Source organism: Tiliqua scincoides, chromosome 3 (genome assembly GCF_035046505.1).
Source record: "Tiliqua scincoides isolate rTilSci1 chromosome 3, rTilSci1.hap2, whole genome shotgun sequence".
In the NCBI taxonomy this organism is placed as follows: domain Eukaryota; kingdom Metazoa; phylum Chordata; class Lepidosauria; order Squamata; family Scincidae; genus Tiliqua; species Tiliqua scincoides.
In genome coordinates this window covers 179183306-179207217 of record NC_089823.1, presented here as the reverse complement: position 1 = coordinate 179207217, position 23912 = coordinate 179183306, and the positions used below count along the sequence as shown (strand labels likewise).

The 23912-nt window shown below is 44.4% G+C and overlaps 1 protein-coding gene across 2 annotated transcripts in view; it reads right to left on the bottom strand.

The window, feature by feature from the left end:
• The window catches only part of GFRA1 (GDNF family receptor alpha 1), a 228440-nt gene that overhangs the window by 58676 nt on the left and 145852 nt on the right, over nt 1-23912 (bottom strand). For both annotated transcript variants that reach the window (XM_066620276.1, XM_066620277.1), the window contains one exon: nt 22958-23303. In XM_066620276.1, the coding sequence (XP_066476373.1) occupies nt 22958-23303 (346 nt within the window). The remainder of the gene's footprint in view (nt 1-22957; nt 23304-23912) is intronic.

Genomic DNA, 23912 nt, shown 5'->3' with positions numbered 1-23912 from the left:
GCACTACCACTGCTACCCCTGCTATATGCGGAAATAACAGATACTGTGGCAACTTTCCTATATCAGCTCATTGACCTGCGCAATCGAGAAGTTGATTTGCTATCTGGCTGACCAAATGTATATAGTTGTAGATTAATTTGTTTTATATGCCAGTAAAGGATTCTATACATACTGCTACCAGTACTAAAGTGGGGTTGGGCTGACCAGGTGGGACCTCAGATGGGCATGGGCCTCTGGCCACTCCCTGACTTGACTAACCTCTGACACCACCCTTGTTCCTCATCCTGTCCCATTCAAAAACACTGAAGCAATAAGAGGCTTTTCTTAGACTGCTACAAAGGTCTTGGACTGCCACATATAAGGTATAAACTGGTTAACTTGCAGTCATCCCAGTTTTTGTGTAATGCAGCCAAGAAGATAAAATTAACAGCTAGGAGTTCAGAAGGAGAGGGACATAGAGTGAAAAGAAAGGCAGAAGATGATCAAACTGAAATGTATATATCACAATTGCTTCCATGTTCACTGTGATATTCAAATCCATGAGGGGACTAGTTTTCTCCTACAGCCAAAGCTGTATGTTATCTGAGAGACATTATCCGCCCAATCCTACCTGCGTGGTGATGCAGCGGCTCTGGCACAGGCTTTGTCATATCCCATGGGGGATTCTTGGCTGCTGGAGGTCTCTTCAGTGTAAGGCAGTGCTATTCGACGCTCCAGCCTGAGGGCCCTGGTCTCTGCCCCCTTAAGGGGCGAGAGCAGCCTAGAGGCAGGGGGAAGGCTCAGGCAGCTGCAGGGGCTTGGGTGCACTTACCCAAGCCTCCTGCAGCCTCCCCAGGGTGTGGGGAGCCTGGCGCGACTTCTGGCAGGGCTCCCTGCAGCAGGGAAAGTGGATGCGGAGCGATCGCGCTCCACTTCCGCTTTAGTGGGGGCAGGGCGCAATCGCTCCGTATCCACTTTCCCTGCTGCGGGGAGCCCTGCCAGAAGTCGCACCGGGCTCCCCGCACCCCAGGGAGGCTGCAGGAGGCTTGGGTAAGTGCACCCAAGCCCCTGCAGCCCCCTGAGCGGCGCAATCCTGGGGATCGCGCCATTGCTTTCCCCCCCCCGCCCCGGCTACCTCCTCCCTCCACCCCTGCAAAGACTTACCGGCTCAAACTCTCCCAGAGAATTTGAGAACCACTGGTGTAAGGGGACATTTGTCCCCTTTACCTGGGGAAAGCTCCAGCCACAGCAACGGGTCAGCTTGGACCTGCACCAGCTCTATAGCTGGTACAAGTCCACATTAATCCGTGTAAGTGGATCAGGCCTGGGGAGGGAGATAGGATACGGCATGTGCTGGTGCTACCGATCCCACCCCCTCCTGGGCCCAATCCACCCAATCTGCCCCATCGTTTCCCTCCCCTGCCCCATTCCACCCTGTTCCTGTCATCCCCCTGCCCCTATGCTGGACTCACGTGCTCTGCGGGCATCCTGAAATCAGCAAAGAGGCTCCAACCTTCCTGCATCCACTGCTGGGGCCTACGCAGTCACAAAGCACTTCCTGGTGCTTTTGCAACAGCATGAAGGCCTGGCACACTGGCAGAACAGATGTTCTATTGGCGTGCCGTTAGTCAGGAACAGGATGTATGACTGCTCAAAACCTTTCGAGGCATCAAGGAGCATATCCAAACACAACAAACCTTATACAAAGTAGGCATCCTTTAAGACAGTACATAGTTAATTTATAGAGTAAAAAAAAAGACTGGTGACTAGGGATCATGCGGTATTTGTTACTAAAATGATAGAAAATAGTCCCTAGGTAAGAACAGCAAAGCTATATTTGTACATCCTAACGTGATCCTTTTGGACTTATGCGACTACTTGCTCTTATCTCCACATTTCCCATTTCTGATTCAGTGACAAGTACCGAAGGGTGTGAAGTCAAGCCACTGGGGTGACTGCAATAATTAGTCAAATCTGCTTTAGCGTCTAGACACCATTTGGCAAGCAGAGTACATTTACATAAAGAGAATGCCGCATCAAAACTGGGGGGAAAAGAAGTTTGAGGAAGAACAATTTCAGATTTAAGTACATGAGCCAACACGTAAGGTCATTCGAAACATTTTGAAAAGCCACAACAGAATACAATCACATGCAGAATCACAGTACTGTGCAGAAAAAGACTATCTGGTATTTCCAACAGAACTGAGGGAGGATTCTCCTAACAGTCCAGTCCAACCCAGGGCTGTGCTGTTGCCTACGAGAGTCGAACACAAATCTGCTGTTGTATGTGGCCATATGATGGTGGGTGCATTGTCGCTGTCTGCTACCTCCAGCAGCAAAGGTAAACCAGTAGTGGGGAGTGGGCAGAACAGGGGCAGGGAGGGAATGGGGCAGTTTCTAGGTGGGGAGGGGGGCAGATAGGAGGCAGTAGTGCGGCACTCGTGCATGCTGAATCCTAACCCCATTCCCTCTTCTCCCCTCTCCTTGGACCTGCACCAGCAAAACAGCTGGATCAGAGCCTACATAGCTGGCATAAGTCCAAGGCCAGAAACGGAGTGGGCAACATGAAAAATGTGGGTTAAGACCCAGAATGTAGCTGATATTCTTCACTTCCAGCCTGTTCCCCACTCCCTGCCCTGACATGAAATGCCCCTGAACCTCTCCATCCCCAACCCTGCCACCAACCACAAAGTGTCTGCAGAGTCCCCTTGTGCCACCACTGCACATGCCTCTTACGGTTTGCAGTAGCAGCCCAGCAGCATGCGTCAGTGGCCTGATTTTTGTGCCACTGTGAAGGACTGTGTGCTGCTGGAATGCTTTCTCTAGCAGGGCAAGGCACCCATAAGATTGGTGCTTTTGGCTGCAATCCTATCCACACCTTCCTGAGAGGTGTAACACAATGGGACTTACTTCTGAGGAGACTTGCATGGGATTGTGGTGTTGATGTCTGAAAAGGGGCACAGCTGCAGATGATACTTCTGAGGTTACCATCTGTGGACCCCCCCCCCCCCAGTGCTTGGCTTTCAGATGTTAGGCTCCCCTGTGGTGGCACTCTAACTATGGAACTCACCTAGCAACACTGCCTGTCTCCACCATTGCCTTCTTGCAGAGTAAAGTACATCCTCTTCACACCAGCTTTTGACTGGTACTTAAGATTGTTAATGTGGCTTTTATGTGTCGTTTTATGTGTGTCATGCTGACTTAACCTGCAGTCCTACACTCACTTATGTTGGAGTAAGACCCACTGAACCTAATGGGGTTTACTTCTGAGTAAACAGGGGGCAACCTGTGGGCAAATGGGGGGGGGAAGTGTAAAATAATTATACATACCTCTGTGTGAGCCCTGGAGCTGCCTATGGCTCTCCTTGGACATATGTTACCACTTTTGATGGCATATGTCCAGAGAGAAAAGGGGTGATGAGCTCCTCTACAGAGGGGTTAGGATCCGATGCATGCCATTGCCACAAGCCCCCAGTTTGCTCCCTTTCCCACCACTGCTTTACCTGGTCTACCAGTCTGGGAGGTGGGCTTAGACCTGGAAGATCCAGGTTCAAACCCCCCCTCCTTTCCTGGGTGAAAACTTGGGAAGATAAAACTTCCTGGGTGACCTTGGGTCAGTCACTTTCTCTTAGCCTCACCTACCTCACAGGGTTGTTGTGAGGACAAAAGCAGGAGAGCAACTGTGTACACTGCACTGAGCTCTTCGGAGGAAGGGCGGTATAAAAATGTGAAATAAATAAAAAATACTCACAGAATGGCTGGCAAGGGAGACAATGCTCCATCTGGCAGCCAAATTCACCATTGGACTGGGCTGTTAATCTACCTTTTTGTATTTTATTGAGGTTGCGAGGGGTACCCTGTGAAGGGTGTCTCTGGGGGTCACCCAGCAGGGTGCCGAGGGTCGGCTGGGTAGTCTCTTGGGACCCCTGGGTGGGTGTGTCCACCTCCCCGGGGTTCCCTGCAGGGGGAGCCTCAGACCCAAGTCAGGGGGAGGGGGTTCATATCCTCTTCCCTGGAGGCAGGATCTGAGGCCCTTGATCTTCAGGCAGGGGTTCCAGCTCCTGCCTTCCCTCTTCAGAACTGCCTGTCATCACAGGCTTCCCTGCTTTTAATCTCCCCAGCCACACCCTCGGCTTCCACCCTCTCTAGGCTTAAAGGGGCCCTGACCCTAGCCTGCTTCCCTCCTCTACTGTTCCGGTCAGGTGATCTCTGGGGGGACTGTCTCTCCCACCCAGCTACCCTGCATCTCGCCTGGTCAGCTGGCAAGGTGGCGATGGTTCTGTGGCCAGGCAGTTCTGTCCCTGGCCCACAGTCAGGTAAGGAGGGGGTCGGCCAAAGGTTCAACCCCTGACAGAGGTTTTACATTTGATAATGAATTTGTATTGTATTCTATGTCATTTGCACCACTTTGCAATTCCTCTTGAGAGTTGTGAAAGGTGGTTAAAAATGCCGAACAAACAACTCCCCCTTTCTCCATCATTATTTTTATCCTGGATTTTTTTTAAGCACTGTTTAGCTGAGATATATCCACTCTTCACCACATATGGATATAAGTCTGGCACTGTGAGGCTGAAGAACACGCCAAACAATGTCAGGCATTAAAATCCACAGATTCAGGTATTAGTCTACTGTCTACAATGAAACCACAGAGAACAGGCTACCTCAGAAGCAGATCTAAATCAACATAATCTAGAATGAACATTGTCAAATGCGTCTTCATCACATTAACCTTTACAAGAATGAAAACAATTTTGAAAAAATATGGGGCAATTCATGAACATGGGATAATTTAATAAAGCAGGAGAACAGCGATTTTCTGAAGCTGTGACACAAACCAGCATTTTCTCTTTCTTCTTTCAAAAAAAATTATCTCAGACCATATTTTCTAGAAAGTGCTGTGAGAGAACATCTGGAAAGCATTCCACAGGAAATAACCCTATATTAAATATGTTTTGTGGGGTTCTGCTTCCTTGCATTGACTTTAAACATTTATAATGCGATTCTGCCTTTCCAGATGAAAACACTGGTCTGAGAAGCTTCTGTTTTTATTGTTGCCTTGTTTTAATCTTGTAATGTTGAACTGCTCTGAAAGTGTTGTTTATAGAACAGACTAGAAATGTAACATAATAAACACAACAACAAAAACTGAACGAAACAGGGGTCTGAATGGTTGCTGTCAGTTAAAAGGATTTTTTTCGCCCTTCTCTTAACCACTTAGAGATTAGAAAATGCTTCTTCAAAAAACTAAACAGATCTATAACTTAAGACTGTCTACAAGTCATGATTTGTTAGCAGAAAGCCAACATCTAAATCTAGATGTCTGTAACTGTAATTGCTTTGAAGAGGAAAAGGCACTTTTCACAAGTTTTTTTTTTCTGCATTACAGATTTTAAAATCTGTATTACAGATATTTCTGTGTTAAGCATTGGTTTTAAAAAATGGATTTCTGGGGCTATGTTCTGGTGATCCCTGCCTGCTGAAATTAACCCAAGTGCCTAATAGGCTCAGTATAGTTTCCTTAAATTTTAATACAAGATTATTATTACACATATGTTCCTACCAGTCATCCTGTTAGTAACTGACTACTATAGTAATGGACTGTCTGTTCTAACAATACTTAAATAGTAGTTTCTCCTCAGAGGATCCATCAATGGGATTCTTTTGGGTTGCTGATCACACTCATTCTTCTCCTGTTCTCAGAAAGGCTTCATAGAATTTAGTGCCACTTGGATACAAATAATCCATGCAACTATGACTCTGCTATTCCTGTCCAAAGACAAACTTGCGCAGGACATTATTGCAGGCTGAATGTGCAGCAGTGCTATGAACAGACATATGAGGCAAGTGTGCAATCAGGTGGCTGCAGGTGCTTTGATATCTGAAGTTGCTATCAACCTTTTGCCCCCAATCCTACCCCCTCCCCATCATCTTTCACCATGCAGCCATGCTGACAGAGCACAGGCTGCCTGTGGTGGTGGGGAGCAATCAGATAGCCTGGGGGAGGTAAATATATTTTTTACTTACCTCTCCATAGGGTGCCTGGTCATTAATGTGTCTTGTAGAACCTATACCAGCTCTTTTGCTGATGTAAGTCCAAGGGCAGGTAGGAGGCATGACAGGGCAGGAAAACGGGGATAACATCCCAGCATGCACTGCTGCCACTGGGATCCACCTGACTTCACCCCTGACTTCACCTTACCTATTCTGGCACAGGCTATTCTATTAGCCACCCCTGACTTCACCTTACCTATTCTGGCACAGGCTGGGTTTATCTGTAGTGCTGGCAGCACCATTGCGCACAACAGCAACACATCATTTTCAGCACCACAGAGGCATTTGTTTGTTTGTTTATAAGATTTATATATCACTTTTCCCCAGACTTAAAGCCTGGCATTCAAGGCAGTTTACAAGAAGCTTAAAAACATCAATAAAAACTCTGATTTAAAAATCAGAGTGACCAAAAACAGCAGATTAAAATATCAAACAAACAGTAGAGAACACGTCAGAAAAAAGGCAGTTAAAAAGTTCAGCTGGTCCCCCAAAATCCTCAACAGTCAGAAACATCCCCCAAGAGTTATTTGAAAGAAAAAGGTCTTTAAGCCCCATCTGAAAGTGTCCAGGGAGGGACCTGGGACAGAATCCCACATTTGGGGAGCCACCATCGAGAAGGCTCTTCCTATCATGCTGTCCCCTTGCTTCAGTGAAGGAAGGCAAACAAAGAAGTTTCTCCTCTGAGGATCTCAGGGGATGAGTCGGTCTATATGGGGCAAAGCAGTCCTTTAGATACCCTGGCTCCTATAAAGATTAAAGGCAACACCTTGAACTGGGCCCAGAAACAAACCAGAAACCAATGTAGGTGCCAGAGCAATGATCCAACAGAGTCATACTGTTGAGCTCCCGCAACTACATGGGCTGCTGTATTTCCGTTGCAGTTTCTGGCACATATTCAAGGGCAGCCCCATGTAGAGTGTGAATGCAAGTGTGTGTGAATGCAAGAGAATCAATCTCCAGTGCAACACCCCCCCTCCACTGCTAGATTCTCTGTCATAAATACATTAACATTAACATTAACAGTATTTATATACCGCTTTCCAACTAAAAGTTCACAAAGCGGTTTACAGAGAAAAATCAAATAACTAAATGGCTCCCTGTCCCAAAAGGGCTCACAATCTAAAAAGATGCAAATGAATACCAGCAGTCAGCCACTAGAACAGACACTGCTGGGGTGAGGTGGGCCAGTTACTCTTCCCCTGCTAAAAAAAGGAGCACCCACTTGAAAAAGTGCCTCTTACCCAATTAGCAGGGGTTTAATACCCAATATGATCAGGCTGTGTGCCAATCGACTGGGATTTAAACTCAGGATGAAATGTAAAGTGAATGAAAAGTTATCATTGATTTTAATTAGAACAGGATTTCAGTCTTGAGTGTGCAGGTGGCATTACTACATTAATGTATCACAATTAATGCTGGCCTACGTGCCAGCAACCCCTCAAGTAATGCGGGGACAGTTCCAAAATACAGAAGAATAGGTTAAGAGAGAGCATTGATACAACACTCTGAGAGATTTGAGACATATTCTCAGGGTCAAAAACCATCTGTTTTCCAGCCTACGTTAATTTACACTAAAAATAATTGCTTCTCAAATGCCCACATTTTCAGATGACCCAACCCTCTGAAAAAATCGGTACGGTCTTCTTGGCAAGACAATGAGCAGGTCTGAGACCCATAGAAATGCAATGTTATAAACATGTTCCTGGTGGCCTGTACTGAAAATGGAGGGTGACATTTCCTTATGACTGATTAAAAATGGCAGGGTGAGGAACGGGACAGGTTTAATTTCAGAGAGCTCCTGAACATGAAGAAAAGAAGACCTGTCGGGCAATAGCCAACTGATGTTGTTAAGAAGGCACGCAATTCATCTGTATTTGAGAAGAATGTGCATGTCTGAAAGGTTTACAACCTGCACTTTAACAAATGTAGCCCAAGCATATATATATGAACATAAGATCATCTCTTAATGGCCAGCGACAGCCAATTTAGGATATCTACACTAAGCATGCACCATGAAACTTTTTTATGTCACTTGCTTTAAAGCCCGGGGGAATCAGAGGGTAGTTTTGCAATACAGATTCTTTAAACACAGTGACCTTCCATTACAAAATGTGAAGGAGCAAACTTGCCTCTTTTAGTGCGCACAGAAATATGGTAATATATTTAAAATGAAATGCAAAATGAATATTAAGGTATTTTAACTTTCCCATTTATGCAAACATGAATCTCATTCCTCTGCTGAGAAGCATAACATCATACTCTATTTTTAGTTTCACTGCTTGGATTTTCAGTGAGCTGTTATGATATATAAACTGCCAAAAGAAATATTCTCATACTGCGTTCTAATGCAGACTGATATAAATAACCTTTGGAAAACCCAGCACAGTGTAATGGAGGAATTAGCTGACATTCTTTCCTTAACACTGCCCGCAGATGGGCACTGCAGTAAACAAGGAGCCAAATCTACCTTGGTGTCAATTTGTGGAAGCCAGCAAAGGCACTGAGGGATTACACTGGAGATTGATTCGACGACACAACTTGCATTCATTTTAGCATTCAGAAGTGTTCAACTGGGGGTCCTGACCAGGGATGTGTGAATCACCCACAATTATTTTCACAAATATTTTCACCTCCCTGAAAAGTTATATCATCATAATTAAGAGCATTTAGGACCCAATCCAAGCTAGGTGTAGCACCAGCACTGAGCTCCTGCGCAGGTGTTGTAAATGTGCCATAAAGCACATTTATGGCAACCTCTGAGTGCCAGCACCAGGTCAGCGCCGGATGGAGGATGCTGCAGGAGCACCCAATGGTACATTGCACCACCAAGTGGCGGTGCAGGTTTTCGGGGTGGAAGGGAGGCATTCCAGGGCAGAGAGAGGATGGGGGAGGAACTGGCCAGGGAGGGGATGGGACCGGCAGAGCCCTGCCCCGCCAGAGCCTATCCTCTGTGTTGGGCTGCAAAGCATGACAGTCTATGCCAGCAAAGCAGTAGACTCAAGCGCAAAACAGTAAACTTGAGTAAACAGAAGCACCGGCAGACTCAAGTAGCCCCATTGTGGGACCTGAGCCCTTACTGGGGTGAAAGGAACAAAAGTCCCCTTCCCCCGGGGAGAGTTTTGGCAGTCTCCGTGAGGATAGGTTTGGACTGTTAGTTGTTCCTTCATATCCATGGATGATATTTCAAAGACCAACTATGGATGCCTCAAAAAGCAGATAGTAACAAACTGTATATATGTTGCTTTTTGTTTACATACGTACCTATGATAAAGTTATTTTCACAGCAATACTGTGATAACATGGCAATGAATGTGGAAAGGGAGAATGCCGCAGGCTAACTGGATGTGAGTAAAGCATGGGTACAGAGCACTGGCATCGCTAGGGGGATGTGAGGGGTGCCGGCCGCACCAGGTGACGCTCTGGGGGGGTGACGTGCCCTGGGGGAGGACGTGCTAACATCGCAGGGTTAGGGGCTACTGCACCATGCCATACACTGTTGGATGCGGAATGGCCAGTGGAGTGCAGTGAAAAAAACGGAATTGAAATAGCTCCTTTCATTCAAAAGTTATGGCCAGAAAACAGGAAGAAAAAATGCATGGAGCCCTATGGAAAGTGAAAGTGAGCCTATTGCGCGTTTACTCGTGAGTAGGCATACTTGCCATAGTCGATTGAAAAGAACAGGCTGAGAGGAATCCAACAACACCAGAATGGTCCCGATCCAATGAATGCAGCCCCCCAAAAACACCCGAGAAGCTCCCCCCTCCCAGCTCCGAGGCTGAGCCTGAAACGAAGTCACGTGGTCACGTTTACTCACGAGTAGGTGGACTTGCCTTAGTTGAGGCAGGCTGAGACTCCAAGGACATCAGAATGGTCCTCATCCAATGAGTGCAGTCCCCAAAAACATCAGAGAAGGAGGTTCCTCCCTCCCAGCTGCCTCCCTCCCAGTCTATGGAGCCCTATTGAAAGCAAAGCAGCCTCACAGTTGCGTTTACTCGCGAGTAGGCAGACAAGCCTTGGTCTTGGCAAAGGAGAATGTGAGGACACCAGAAGGGTCCTGATCTGATGGAGCTGCTCCAGAAGGCAGCCTCCCCCCCCCCCCACCAAAAAGAGGCTTGAATGGTAAGGGGAAAGTTTTCTATTTTGCACTTGTGAAGCCAGGTGGGTCTTTATTCTGATGTGCCTGAAATAGAAGAACTTTAAACTGGGCACTGGGAGGGCTGAAGAGCTCACCGATTCTTTTTGGGGTGTTGTTATTGCAGGCAGACTCCAGAGTAAGCTCCATTGACCACTATGGGACTTACTTCAGAGTAGACATGCATAGGATTGGGCTCACAGGCTGCAATCCTACCCACGCTTTCCTGAGAGTAAGCCGCATTTACCACTATGGGACTTACTTCAGCGTAGACATGCATAGGATTGGGCTCACAGGCTGCAATCCTATCCACACTTTCCTGAGAGTAAACCCCATTGACCACTATGGGACTTACTTCAGATTAGATTCACTTGGTGGAACAGGACTGGCTCACCCTTATTTAATTATTTTATTTTAATTTAATTATTTATAATTATTTATTTTAATTTGCTTGATGATGTCACTTCTGGCCATGACATCACTTCCAATGGGTCCTGGACAGATTGTCATTCTAAAAAGTGGGTCCCAGTGCTAAAAGTTTGAGAACTGCTGCAATAAGGTGTTAGTAAGTTGACACGGGTGTGTGTGTGTGAGACTCTACAAGTTTTCAAAATCACTAAAATCAGAGTTTGGAGGAATAAGACCATCATGTCATATATCAATCAATGCGTACTTTCATGCAGAATGCATTGCAATGCAATGAAACAAACCACATTGAAATATCTGCGTTATAACAAAAGGTACAGCCAAAAAAACGGTGGGGCCGGGGCAATGGTACATCACCACGCCCACCTGGGGCGTTGCCCCGCCCACTACATGGGGTGACACACAGGCCTCCCACACTGGGTGACACGAATCCTAGTGACGCCACTGGTACAGAGAACAAACAGCAGGGATGGGCCAAGACTCAGATGACACAGACTCAAGTTGCAAAAACATGCATTTTTCGCGACTCTTTCTGACTCTTGTTTTTGAACCCAAAAGCGACTCAAGGGTTTTAGCCTAAAAATGCAAAGACTTGAATAGACTCAAGTCAAGACTTGAGTTATCAGGCACAAATCCAAATAGCCCCATAGGGCAAGCTGGGGTGTTACTCAGCGTAAGGGGAAACATATCCCCTTACCACAAGGAGACCTCCAGTCTGCTCCTGGCAAGTGCTGGATACAGTGTTGCCCTGCTATACCAGCACTAATCAGGATTGGGCTGCTAGCTAGATGGACCACCTGCATAACTTCCATATATAAAAGTGTGACAGACTTTGTACAATCCCAAAACACACTGCTTGGAACAGAAGTTTCCTTGGAAATAAGCAGATGTTCACACACCCCCACCGGACATCTGTGCATTCACAGTAGCAAGCCGGCCAGGAGATGTGCAGAGCTCATACTAATCTTACAATGATTCCTGGTTAAAGCAATTTTGTGTATTACAATGATCAATGTTACAATGATCCCTGGCTAAAGCTGGAAGGAGAACCATGGAGCACAGACCGTTGGAAAGTTCTCCAGAGGAAGTCTCATGGAAAAAAAGGTAGCTGTACAGCCCAAGAGAAAAGCTTCATGGTATCTTCTGGAGAACTCTTTTTCCCCCCTCTAACTTGTCAGTGTCTGTACTTGACCAGTTCTCATTAAAAAGTATCTTAGATACAGTTTTTTCCCCAGCATGTGCTCTGCTTGCTCAGGAGCTGAATATAAGAAGCAGTCACTAAATACCTGCCCCTATGCACCACACATTAAAAAGCCCAGAGAACCTAACAAATCACTGAGATCAAATGTAAGTACATGAAAGACAGTGTTCCACAGGAAAACCTCTTGGCCTGACCCTGCATTCCTTGCACACTCTAAATGCTCCAGTAACTTGAAAATGTGAGGATCTGAAATATAGGTAATGAAAGACTTCACACATGAAAGCTCACATTTTCAATAAGGAACCTGCAGTACACATTTGTAGATTTATTCATAAATTGTGGCATAAAATGTAATAGGCTCTATACTGAATAAATAATGTATGTTTTTAAAATGTTTCAAAATATACATGAATATTATAGTCGGTATAAGCCGTATCATGCTTCAATAATCTCTTCTTTGATGTAACCTATTAATCATTTATATAGTACTTATAATGTTCAAAGTGCTCTAAAGTCTTTATACTGCTTGTCCTTGCATGTTATGTGGTAGGTCACTGTAATTTTATAAGGAAGTGAGTTTAAGATTAGATTGACTTATCAGAGCTAGGGTTTGAACCCAGATACAAAACCAGCATTCAGGAAACTGGGTTATACTGGCTAAATACGTGGTTTTCAATTCCGTGTGCAAATGCATATCCTCTCTGCTAATGAGGCAAAGAAGCATCTTTTAAAATAGTGACCCTCTTATATTTAGCAGGGTAAAAAACTGTTCTTACTCATCCAAGCTTAACATCTAGTGCAGTGATTTTCAACCTTTTTCATCTCATGGCACACTGACAAGGTACTAAAATTGTCAAGGCACAGCATCAGGTTTTTTACAATTCACAAGGCACACCATGCTGCTAGTGGGGGGCTCACATCCCCATTGGCCCTACTAATAAATGACCTTCCCCCAAATTCCAGTGGGACACCTGTGGATCACTTGCAACACACCAGTGTGCCACGGCACAGTGGTTGAAAATGGCTGATCTGGTGGCTGTTTGTGTTGTTTCTTCATGCATCTTTCATTAGATTGTGAGCCCTTTTGGGGCAGGAAACCTTTATTTATTGCACCTAAGCACATAAATCACAGCATGGCCACAAGCAAATATGTTAATATCAAGAGAAGCAGCATTCCATGTCACATCAGAGTTGTCTATTATTGAATACAGACAGAATCTCACTCATGGTTCTTTGCCTTCTGCCAATCATGGAAACTGGCTGTGTATATGGTTCACTGTGTCATGGTTGTGCCTAATGCATCCAGGAGTTACTGTACATCTGCATCAGAGATGTACCCTTTGATACAGATGTACTATCTGCATTAAAGCGGCACCTCTCTTTGTGGAGTTCTCACAGGAATGATGTTAATCGAAAAACTTTGCATGACATTTCAATGTTCAAATCACAGCTTTTACAGAATTCTTGATGGAAGGATATTGCGTTTTGCATAGGTAGTCGATTTATTTTAAGGGAAAGATTTGTAAGATGATAGGTACCTTAAAGACAGTTACCAACTGAAAAGCTCGTGCATTTTAAAAATGGCGAAACATCAATATTTATCAGTTTACAAGTGCCTGCACTGGGGAGTAAGTTGTCTATTGTTCACTTGGATATAGTTCTCTTCTGTGCTTTTTGTGGGAGATTTTCAAATCTAAACTGCACACCTGCTTGTTTTTTGTTTTAGAGGCAGACCCACACCAACAATATCTAGAAAGAAAATCTGCACACAGTCTTGAAGCAGTTCCATGAAGCGTGCTGCACGTATTTTTTGAAATTCTAAATCCATGTATTACATTTTGGTTGTTGCTTTGCAAATGGGGGTAGGGTAGCATTTGCAGCATAAAATGGGTTGTCACGATGTCCTGAGCCGCAGTACCTGCAGAGGCTCATCTTTAGGAACGATGTTTTATTTATCTGAGTATAAAACACATCTGGATTCTAAAACAAGCCAAGAAAAATATATTTTTGGCTATCTCTAACTAAACACCAGCCAAGCTGTTTCCTTTGGCCATTATGTGTACAGCAGCTGTGGAGGACAAGATGTGAATATGCTTTAATTACATTTCATTTTAAGAGATATTGAGTCATTTTGTTCTAGTCTGTTCCCCATTCTCCTCAAATCTTTATTACACTGCACAAATGGTTTAATATCAAGCTCTTCTTCTGCTTCTTAATAATTAGGTGTGTGTTCCATGTGTAATTTTCTTTAACCTTATTAACAATTTATGAGGGGGTCTAAGGTAAGGCAAACATAAAGAAACTAAACAGTCAAGTAACAAAACATTTTCACTAAAATTCTTACTGAACTAGAAACCAAGCCTTCAGGCACCAAGAACTGTAAAGGGAATGATATTATGAATCACCTCTCTCCGTCTTCATCAAAAAATAAAAATAGAAGCTACAATCAAATCATGCTAGGATTGCCATGTGGGATCAATGAGTCCTGCCCTTAGGTGCAGCCCAAGTTGAAGGTTTACCCAATTTTTCTGCCCACTTCTTATTGCTATCGTCACCCCTGCTTCTTTCTTGCTCACCTAACATTTTAAGCTGGTATCTTGAACTCTGCTACCTGCTGGTTCTCATCCCGTCTTGCTCACTCTCGGCTTTCTTCTTTCTCCAGCACTACCACTGTAACCACTACCACGGCATGTGGATGGGTGGAATAGGAAGTCAGGACTAAGGAGTGCTTTTCTTCTCTTCAGCTCTGCTGCCTACAGGTTCCTGCTCCACCTCTTCAAACACACAGGATGGATGGAGCATGCTGGGCAGTGGTGATCCTGACCCCGGTACTACATAGGGCCAAGACTGCAGGCTACTGCCATCCCCTCCCCCCCGCACAGGCAGCTACCACCCCCTGCCTCCCAGCCAGAGGCCCAGAGAGACAGTGCACACCCTCTCCAACCCTCTGAAGGCCTTGTAAATGTCTCAGAGGGAAAAAACATCACTTCTGGTTTCATGGAGGAAAACGGAAATGATGTTTTAATGCCCTATGAAGCATTCTGAGGGCTGGGGAAACCTCCCCAACCTTCAGAAGGCCTTCGGGGGGCTTAGAAACATCACTTCCGGTTTCCTCTGTGGAAGTGATGTTTTTCAGCCTTCCAAGGCCCTTTTAAGGCTGTCAGAGGATTAAGGAGACAGTGTGCTGCTTTCCTGGCCCTCAGAATGCCTCTGGAGGGGGGGTGCTGTGGGGGTGTGGATGGCAGTGCGGTGCTGCCTCCCAGCATTTGGGAGGGGCATTTATTCCCCTTCCCTCCCCTCAGCACACCATGGAAGCTGGGAGCAGAAGAGGGCTTGGCTTGCTCCTAGCATGCTCTGCCTACAGTGTGTACTTGAAGAGGGGCAGGTAGAACACACAGGAAAGAAATTAGTAGTTGTATGTCACATCAGCACCAATGATATTGAGAAATGTGAGGTTCTGGAAGAAAACATTCTATGCAAGGTATCAGAGTCCAGGCTTCCAAGTACCATTTTCAGAGTGGCCATCTGCTTCACATGCAGCGCTATAAGTAACACTGCAGCAGAGTCTCAATGTATTGATAAGAGGGTTCTGAAGGGAGGAATTATTTAGATTTGTTAGGCAGTGGGGATTAAGAAAACTTAAGGGAAATAAACTCCTCTGTAAAATCACAGTGGAAAGAAATGCCAGGCTCCAAAACTAAAAAAAAGTACTAGGTATAAACTATTGCCCAAAACTAACCCAAATGCTGAGGGTGATCTTGATACAAAGAATGCAATCAGGTAGGCAGCGAAATAAGAAAATGTTGCAATAACGGGTAAATCCAGCTATCTTCTTGCTGACTGGGTAAAGTTATGTTCAAATCATGACAGAGAGACTAAAATCTCTCAATATGATAAATGGCTTTGTTGTAGAACAGGTAAGTCATGGAACCCACTAGGGTAGGTGACCCTGGACTTAATGCTAAGTGGTGCTCAGGATGTGTTAAAAGATGTAATGTTGTTGAACCATATATATAATGTTCCTCCTACTCTGTTTCCTTTTCTGAATGTAGGAAGTAGGAGGAGGGGCAGCAGTAGCAGAAGTGATGCCCGGTGTGCCACTAGGTAAGGCGGAAGCAGTATTTGGTATGCCATTTTGGGCACCAGAATGTCTTGGGCCAGTCCTGCTGAGAGTTGTTCCTTTATAATTGGTCTTTTAAAAAGACAGTCCTACACAACAATCCCATGCATAGCTTCTCAGAAGTAAGGCCCATTAAATTTAATGGAACTTTTTCCCAGGCAAAAGTGCATAACATTGTAGCTTTAAAGATATGTACACCTAAGGAATTAGTGCCACTGGCCACCCAATCTTAAAGAAGAACAATCTAGCATACTGTTCTCATCCCAGCAAGTCCATTCTCTTTTAATAGATAATGGAAGTACACAGGGCGCCTGAGCTGCAGGGCATTAGGAATGGACTTCTAAATATCCGGAGAGCAAACGGCTCTATTTATTGTTTTAATATGTGTGGTACATAACAAGATAATGACCTTCCCAAAAGACCGGGGATCACAGTAGTTACCAAACACATTTTTAAGTGTTGTTCTCTTGATTTATTTCTTCCAATTTGAAAACAAAATTAAACAAAACTCTCAGTGTCCAAAAGAAGTGTCTAGAGGCTGCTGCATATAATTATTTTCATTTAGTCTCCTCAACTACTAAACAGGCTTAGCATTTTTAGATCACAGCACTGGGACACTGGAAACTTCCTTTCAGCCTTCCTGCAGATAGATAGACACACACACACACACACACACACACACACACACACACACACCCCTCTAACAAAGGGATTTGATAAAGGTTGATGCAGTGACAAGGACTGGCTAGAACTGACAATGGAAAAAAAAATGGTAAGAAGGGAAGTTTAGCATACAAACATCAATCCCTACTGATGGAGCAACTAAGGGAGAAACTAGATGTTCTAAAATGTCAGCCTCATGTCCAGTTTTTGCCTTTTTCCCTGTAGCATTTAGGCAAACCTACTGATGTCATGTGATGTTGTCACATTATATGTTTTCTCACCCACATTCCAAAACTTTGGGAATTCATTAAAAGGGCCTTGAAAGGGAGAGTCAAGGGGTCAAGTCTCAGGATGCTTCGAGGTTAACAAGAGAAGCTCATAAAGAATATATATTACAGATGAAGAATACCCCATTTCAAAGCAGTGGCTGGTGCTCAGAGGGGCAGGTAAGCATATCTAAATATGAGAAGGTGAGCACAGTGGTTAAATGTCTATCAAAGCATGGCGTTCCACCTCAGGGACAGGTATTTTCTCTGGGGCTAATCTGCTGAAATGAAGAGCACCCATGACAGTGTCAAGTTTTCTGGTTGTGAGGCCTAATTTCATTTTTTTACCAGTCTCAATATCGCCCAAAGGGTAGAAATGGTGCCTTTGTGCACTTGAGGATTAAGCTTTGTGTGATAGTAGTACAGCAATACCCTCCAGTGTTGCTATCCTTTCTTCTTGCTGCATGACAGCTGTAAAAATGGGGACTCTCCCTGCTTGTTCAGTGGAAATAAGGCAGCGTACAGCAAAGCTGCTCCGAAAGTACGTTGGCCCACCTGCTGTCTGATGCAGCTTGTTATAGAAGGCATTAGAGAAAAGGGTGCAAAAAGACAGCAGGACAAATTGGGCAGGAGTTGCTACTGCTGCGTATTGTATCATTGGCTCCACACCCTTAAAACATTTTGCCTTTGCTTCAGTGCCAGTCCTTTTATCTGTCAACATCTCTCCTTCCCTTGCCCAAACTTTGACAAACTAACCATGTTGTGAGGGGGGACGAGACAGGAGGGGTAAGAGCAGCTAGCTAGGCTGTCATGAAAAGATGCTCTTAAGCAGGTCCTGCCAGTTGGAACTCTGAAAATGCAAAAGGTTTTGTTTTTTTTTTTAAACTAGTTTCCCACCTAAGGCTATTTCTAAGAATCCTCACTCTGGAATGAACATTTCTGAGCATACTCAAAGTTGACTATGTCACTGACTGGGGAAGTGTATATTTTTTAATACTACATGGCTCATTTATAAGGAAGAATAAACAACTTCTTGAGTTCCTATCACTGTGGAGGATCCAAGAATGCTCAGAAGCTTTCATTGAAGAGAACTGGAAACTTAGGGAGACACCTTGGCTTTTGGAAGACTTCTAGTCTGCAATTTTCTCTTCTCCCCTTCCTCTTCAAATGGCAAAATTGGGAAAGCATAGGAAAGGAGAGAGCAGGAAGAAACTTGGTTGAAAAGACCATTAGTTGGAGCTCCCTTGGTGCTGATTTCTCTGAAAATCTCTCTCCCTCAGAAAAACAAAAAAAGTCCAAATTCAAATAAGTAAGTTGTGCCCATCATTAGTTAGTACTTGGCAACGCAGAGATAGAGAAGAATTATGCAGCTTTGGAAAGGGCTTGGGAATAGTAGAGTCCCCTGTGGGTCACTAAACATAGCATCATAAGAGGCCTAAAGAATCCATGGATGCTGGTATAATCCTGCGCTGTGCCAGTTCTCTCTTGTAAGATCCTGCTCTGAAGGCTCTGCCTGGCAGTCAGGTAGAGAGCTCTACTCCATGTCTCAGGAATTGGATCCCATTTTAAACATGGTGATGGGATCCATGATACATGTTACTAACATTAGAGTTGATAAATACGATCAGGCTGTTAGAAAACAGCTATGACCTGAATTCGCTCCTTGTGATAAGTTCTCACTTTCAACAGCTGTATGCTGCTACATGAGTACTATATATCATAAGGCTGGGACTCAGCACTGGCATGAGGAACCAAAGCATGCCTTCAAGTTAGCCCTTGTGCTCAAGATTCAACAGTGGTACAGACAAAATATTAATACTGCTGCAGCATGGCTTCCCCTGTACCTTAGAACGGTACAGATAACCTTTCTCTCCCAAGCCTATTGCACCCCACATCATTGGCCATTCAAGCCTACTAGAGTTGCAGAGACAAGACATCTGGTCTCATGCCAGAATTCTGAGGTCATGAGATTGTCCAGGAACCTGATAATGCAGCTCCACTTACCAGATTCTAGGTCTCACTTTAGTCCTAGCAAATGCAGTAAATTAACAGAAAATGAACAATGAACTCACTTTTTTAGCATGGAAATCTAATCTCATAAACATAGTGAGAAAAACATGTTTTAGTAACTGAGGGAGCCACACAACTTCCTGGATTTGCAGATACTTGATTGGCATAGGGCAAGAAGAGGGGCAGTGCAATGCAAGGAAAATTCTCTACAGTCCTAGAGAATTTTTCCAAAGTGCTACTAGTAGCATCCCACCTAACTACAGGGCTTCCAACAAAACTGGGCGCTAAAGGTTGATTCACACGAGCTTATGGAGCTTATTTAAGGAGCTTATTTGACTCCTCATCACTTGAGCCAATATTTTAATTAATTCACGTAGTTGCTGAATACGTGAACAGATTCCACTGAAATAAATAGTATTTTAACAGCAATGTTAACATTCCATCTTTGGCATTTGACATGAGATGACTCATACAATACTGAACACGGAAGGGCTAGAAACATTTTCTTTAAGAAAAAAAGATGAACATCCATTTGCATGTACAGGAAGATATCACACACAAGATATCGTTTAACAGTAAGGCAAATACGCTTGTGTGTTTGCGGTAAGTGATGAACACACATGTGTGAACAGCCTTCAGACAAGTATCTCAAACAGCCAGGCTTGTAGAAATCTGACATGCTGAACAAGTTTGAATGGAGAGAGAACTGCATTTGGTAATCTGTGAAGAAATCCATTTTCATACTCCCACCACTTTCAAAAAACAGTAATAACATTTTTGACCAAGAAGCTTGGATTGTGCAATGATGGAGAACGAAAGGCGTCAAGTCAGGGAAGATGAGAGAAAAGTGAGAAAATGAAATGGCATTAAGCAACTTGCATGCTCAAATGAATGAAGACAGCAGAAGAAGTAATGACGGCACTTAAAGGAAATACTTCATGCTGCAGATTTCAACACGAGGATAATCTTAATCAGCTGGTTCCTTTCCCACAGGCATGGCATGAATTGGAACTCCAGCAGATATTCCAGCCAAAATGCTGCTATTCGAGTAGTAACAAGAATGGAAGGCAAGAAGAAGTCATTTTTATTCCGCGGAAATCAGCAGAAGTGTACTTAGACAAATGCAACTCTTGCAAGTTATTTATGTAGTAAGGAAAGCTTGCTGCATCTGTGTGACTACCTGCCCAAGTCCTGGGCACGTCTACTCTGCAGTAAGTTCCAATGAGTTCAGTGGGACTTACTTTCAGGTAAATGTTATAGAACTGCAGTCTAAATAATAGAGAGTGATTAAGGGCAGTAGGGATTCCGGCAGTAGTTGTCAGGGGCCTTAACCCATTCACTACAGCTGTGCTTCAAGTCTAAACAAGCTTGCTTATACTAGGAAAACACGTTTTGCTGATACTTTGGCCTCAGTGCACACAACAGAATTATAGATATATTATAGATATATTTATAATTCTTATAATTACAGATATAATTCTTCATGCCAGAATAATAGCACAGAATAAAGACATCCAAATTGTCACTGTGAATATTTTCTTTGCACATGATTGATGAGAAGCCTCAACAGAGCTCCTAGGACTGAGCATGCTCCATGACAGAAATGACTTGTCTTTTGTTGTCAAAAATAGACATACAGATGGACCACAGAGGTTATAGTTTTTTTAAAAAGCTTTGCTCCTCACTTACATGTTCTTCATTTACAAAGCAAGAGTGAATACGCAGGATTTCAGAACAATTAAGGCTGAACACAAATTTAAAAATTTGGGCACCTCACTTTGGCACAATCCTGTTTGCAAGCACACATCTTACTGAAAAACAAATGGGCCGTGCAATCCTAACTTGTGCTGTATCCAGTGCAGTTTGGGGCTGGCTGAGACTTGGCCTGAGGCAAGGGGAAAAAAGTTCCCCTTACCCTGGGGAGAGCTGCAGTGGCCCCAATGGGTCTACTTGGATCTGCACCACCTAAAAAGGTGGTGTAGATCCAAGCAGAACAGAGCAGCCTGGAGCCACTCTGCGCCACCCGGAAATGGGGCTAGGATCTGGCGTAAGTGCTGAGTCCTGGTCCCGCCTACCATTCCCCACCCATGGGTCCTCCTGTCCCCCACTCTGGAACGCCTCCTTCCCGCCCTCCCTATGCCCCCAGACCCCCGCACTGGCCAAGCTTGGCCAGCGCGAACTTACCAGGTTTCGGCGCAGCAGAGGCTGGATGCAGCCTCCGTGAGTTGGTGCATGTCCTTGCATCAGTCCAGCTGACTCCTGAGTGGGGACAAACGTGCTTTACAGCATGTTTGCAACCCTCCCAGGTCAGCGTGAGGGACTTGCGCCGACCCAGAGTGCAGTTAGGATTGCGCCCTAAGTTTAACAATCCATTGACCAGGGCACCTGGGTAATCTTTTCAAACCTACTGTTTGGAATGTCTCTCCAACCAATGACCCAAGCATGGATGCTTCCCTTTTTCACCCTTCAAGAACCTCCTCAGTTGGTGTGCAATCCAGTCTTTGTGCCCTTCTAGAAGGATACCTTAAGTTAGTCAAGCCCAGGAAATTCCTGGCTGTTCACTCAGAAAAGGTTCCATTATTTGTCCCAGAATGTCTTTATAATCTTTATCCAGATCCCTCTAACTATCCTGAAAGCAGAAGTTTGACTTTTTCATTTTCTTCTCCACCAAGAGCATCCATGCTGCCCATTTTGGTAGTCTATCTCCAATAGAGAGACTATTTCAGACTATTTCTGTTTCAGGAAGGGTTTTCTTCATTGGAAAGCTTGAAGGTGCAGTAGTTGCCCTCATCTCCAGAGGAACTGTCTTCCCTGCCCACCAAACAGCACAATTTTGGTAGTTGTTTTTCCTTTTTTCCCCTCAGGATGCAAAGTTATACAGCCTGGCCTTAATTCTGGGCTTGAAAAACTTTGGCCAGAGAGAGTGTTTACATATGCAGTGGTAGATATGTGTGCATGTGCACATGTCTGTAGAAGCAGTGTTGGCAACCATATTGTTAAGTATTTGCTACTGGACATAGATGAACTATGGCCTTAGTGGGTCTATAGTTAGGGGTTCCATACATAACTGAGCATTCTCAGTCAGACACATAGGCCAGCCAGGCCCAGAAGGGTAGACTCAGGTAAGGTCCTACTGCACCTGTGTGCTTATGGATTTTAAGATAAAGATGAATTGATGTGGCATAGTTCGGTGACAGCAGTAAAAAGTCAACAGCTGGAGAAATGTAAATCTTGGAGCCCAAAGGATCTTCACAAGTTCAAGTCCAGTTTCTTGAAACAGCAAAATTCCTTACCCTCTTAAACTATACCTAATATTCAGTGAGCCCATTCAACAACTTTGCTAGAATTAATCTCCTTTGTTATAATGACACTTAACATTTGCACAGTGCTTTCTAAATGTGCAAAGTGCTTCATATGTATTATCTTGATGTTGTCCATACAACAGCCATGTGCGATCAGTATTATTATCTCCATACAGCAGGTGGGAAGGAATGGCTTGCCAAAGGCAACTGAATGAATTCATAGCAGAGGCAAGATCCAAACTGGGAAGCCCTGATTTGCAGCTCTGCCTCTTAGCATGCACTGCACCAGCTCATTCACTGTTTCACACTGCCCTCATCATCAGGGCTGGGGGCAAGACGGGGTCCAAACTAAGGTGCGAATCCATAAACAGTTATATCGTGTTCAGAAACTTTTTTACAATTATAAAATCCACAAATGTATCCATCAACAGGACAAGTTCTTTCACCCTGACAAATATTTTTAGTTTTTGTTTTATGATTAGCTGCCAAGAAAAGTTTGTCTGAAAAATTCTTTCTGGGGGAAAAAAAGTTCTTACTTATCAACTATATATATATATATATATATATATATATATATATATATATATATATATATATATATATATATATTTCCCTGGGTTTTCCTAGAGAAACAGATATTTTAATAATATGCAGGTATAACAAGATGCTCTGATTATTCTGTTAAAGATGTCAGGTTTCCTTTCCATTCCCTGGAGAAAATGCAACTTCCAGCCTTGGCAATTTCACCAGCTTCAAAGGTTCCCTCTGATACCTCATTAATCACCCCACTGCCAACTGCTATCTTACCTGCAGATGTAATTCGTCTTGCAAGTAGCTTGTAAATTCAGGCAGTTTGGTTTCTCCTTCTCCCTGTCCTCATATGAACATGCTGGAACAATCGTTTGCCGTCTCCTCTCTGTACATGCAATGTCTCGGCAGGAGCAGAAGAGCATCCCATAACTGTACTTCGGGGGAACTTTGTCGAAAAATTGCCTCAGGGCCTTATGACACTTCCGCTTATTGCAGACTTCATTAGACACACTGCTGGTACAGGGTGTTATGTAAGCTGATCGGAATTTCTTGCAGGTATCATTTAGGTTACAGGCTTTTGCTGCATCCAAACAGTTGTTCCCCTTTGAAATCACAGGCTCCGCTGCATGGAAAAGGGGGGGGGGGAATGAAACAGGATTATTATTGTACTTCAACATTCATATTGGTATAGAAACACTTGCTACCATAAATTTACTGTAACAGCACAAAATGATAAGACAGGAGATGGTATTTGAGAGTTACATGCCAAACTTCTATTCTGTCCAAGAAGAGCCAGTCTGTACATAAAACTGGCATATAGTTTATGCAGGAGATGAAGGCTCACATGCCATCCCTGCTGTGCTTCAAGGCAAACCAGGTCCTATGCACAGAAATCTCATGTGGATATACCCCCTTTCATGATCCATCCACCACTCAAGCAGGAAGCAGGTGAAAGCAAACAGCCCAATCCTAACTAGAGTCTTTCACTGTCATAAAATGGCTGCCAATAGTGCCATAGCGCTCTGTTGGCAGCCATTCTGCAAGCATTGCTGTAAGAGGTGGCACTGCCACAGCACTGGGGGCAGGTGGTAGATGGGAAAGAGGAGTGAGTAGAAGGACTGGGGGTGTAACTGGGCAGGGGAGGGAGAGGAATTGGGGAAGAGAGGAAGAGGAACAGGGGAAGGAGAAGAAGGGGGTGAGGGGAAGAGGCGGGAGAGGACGGATCCGGCGG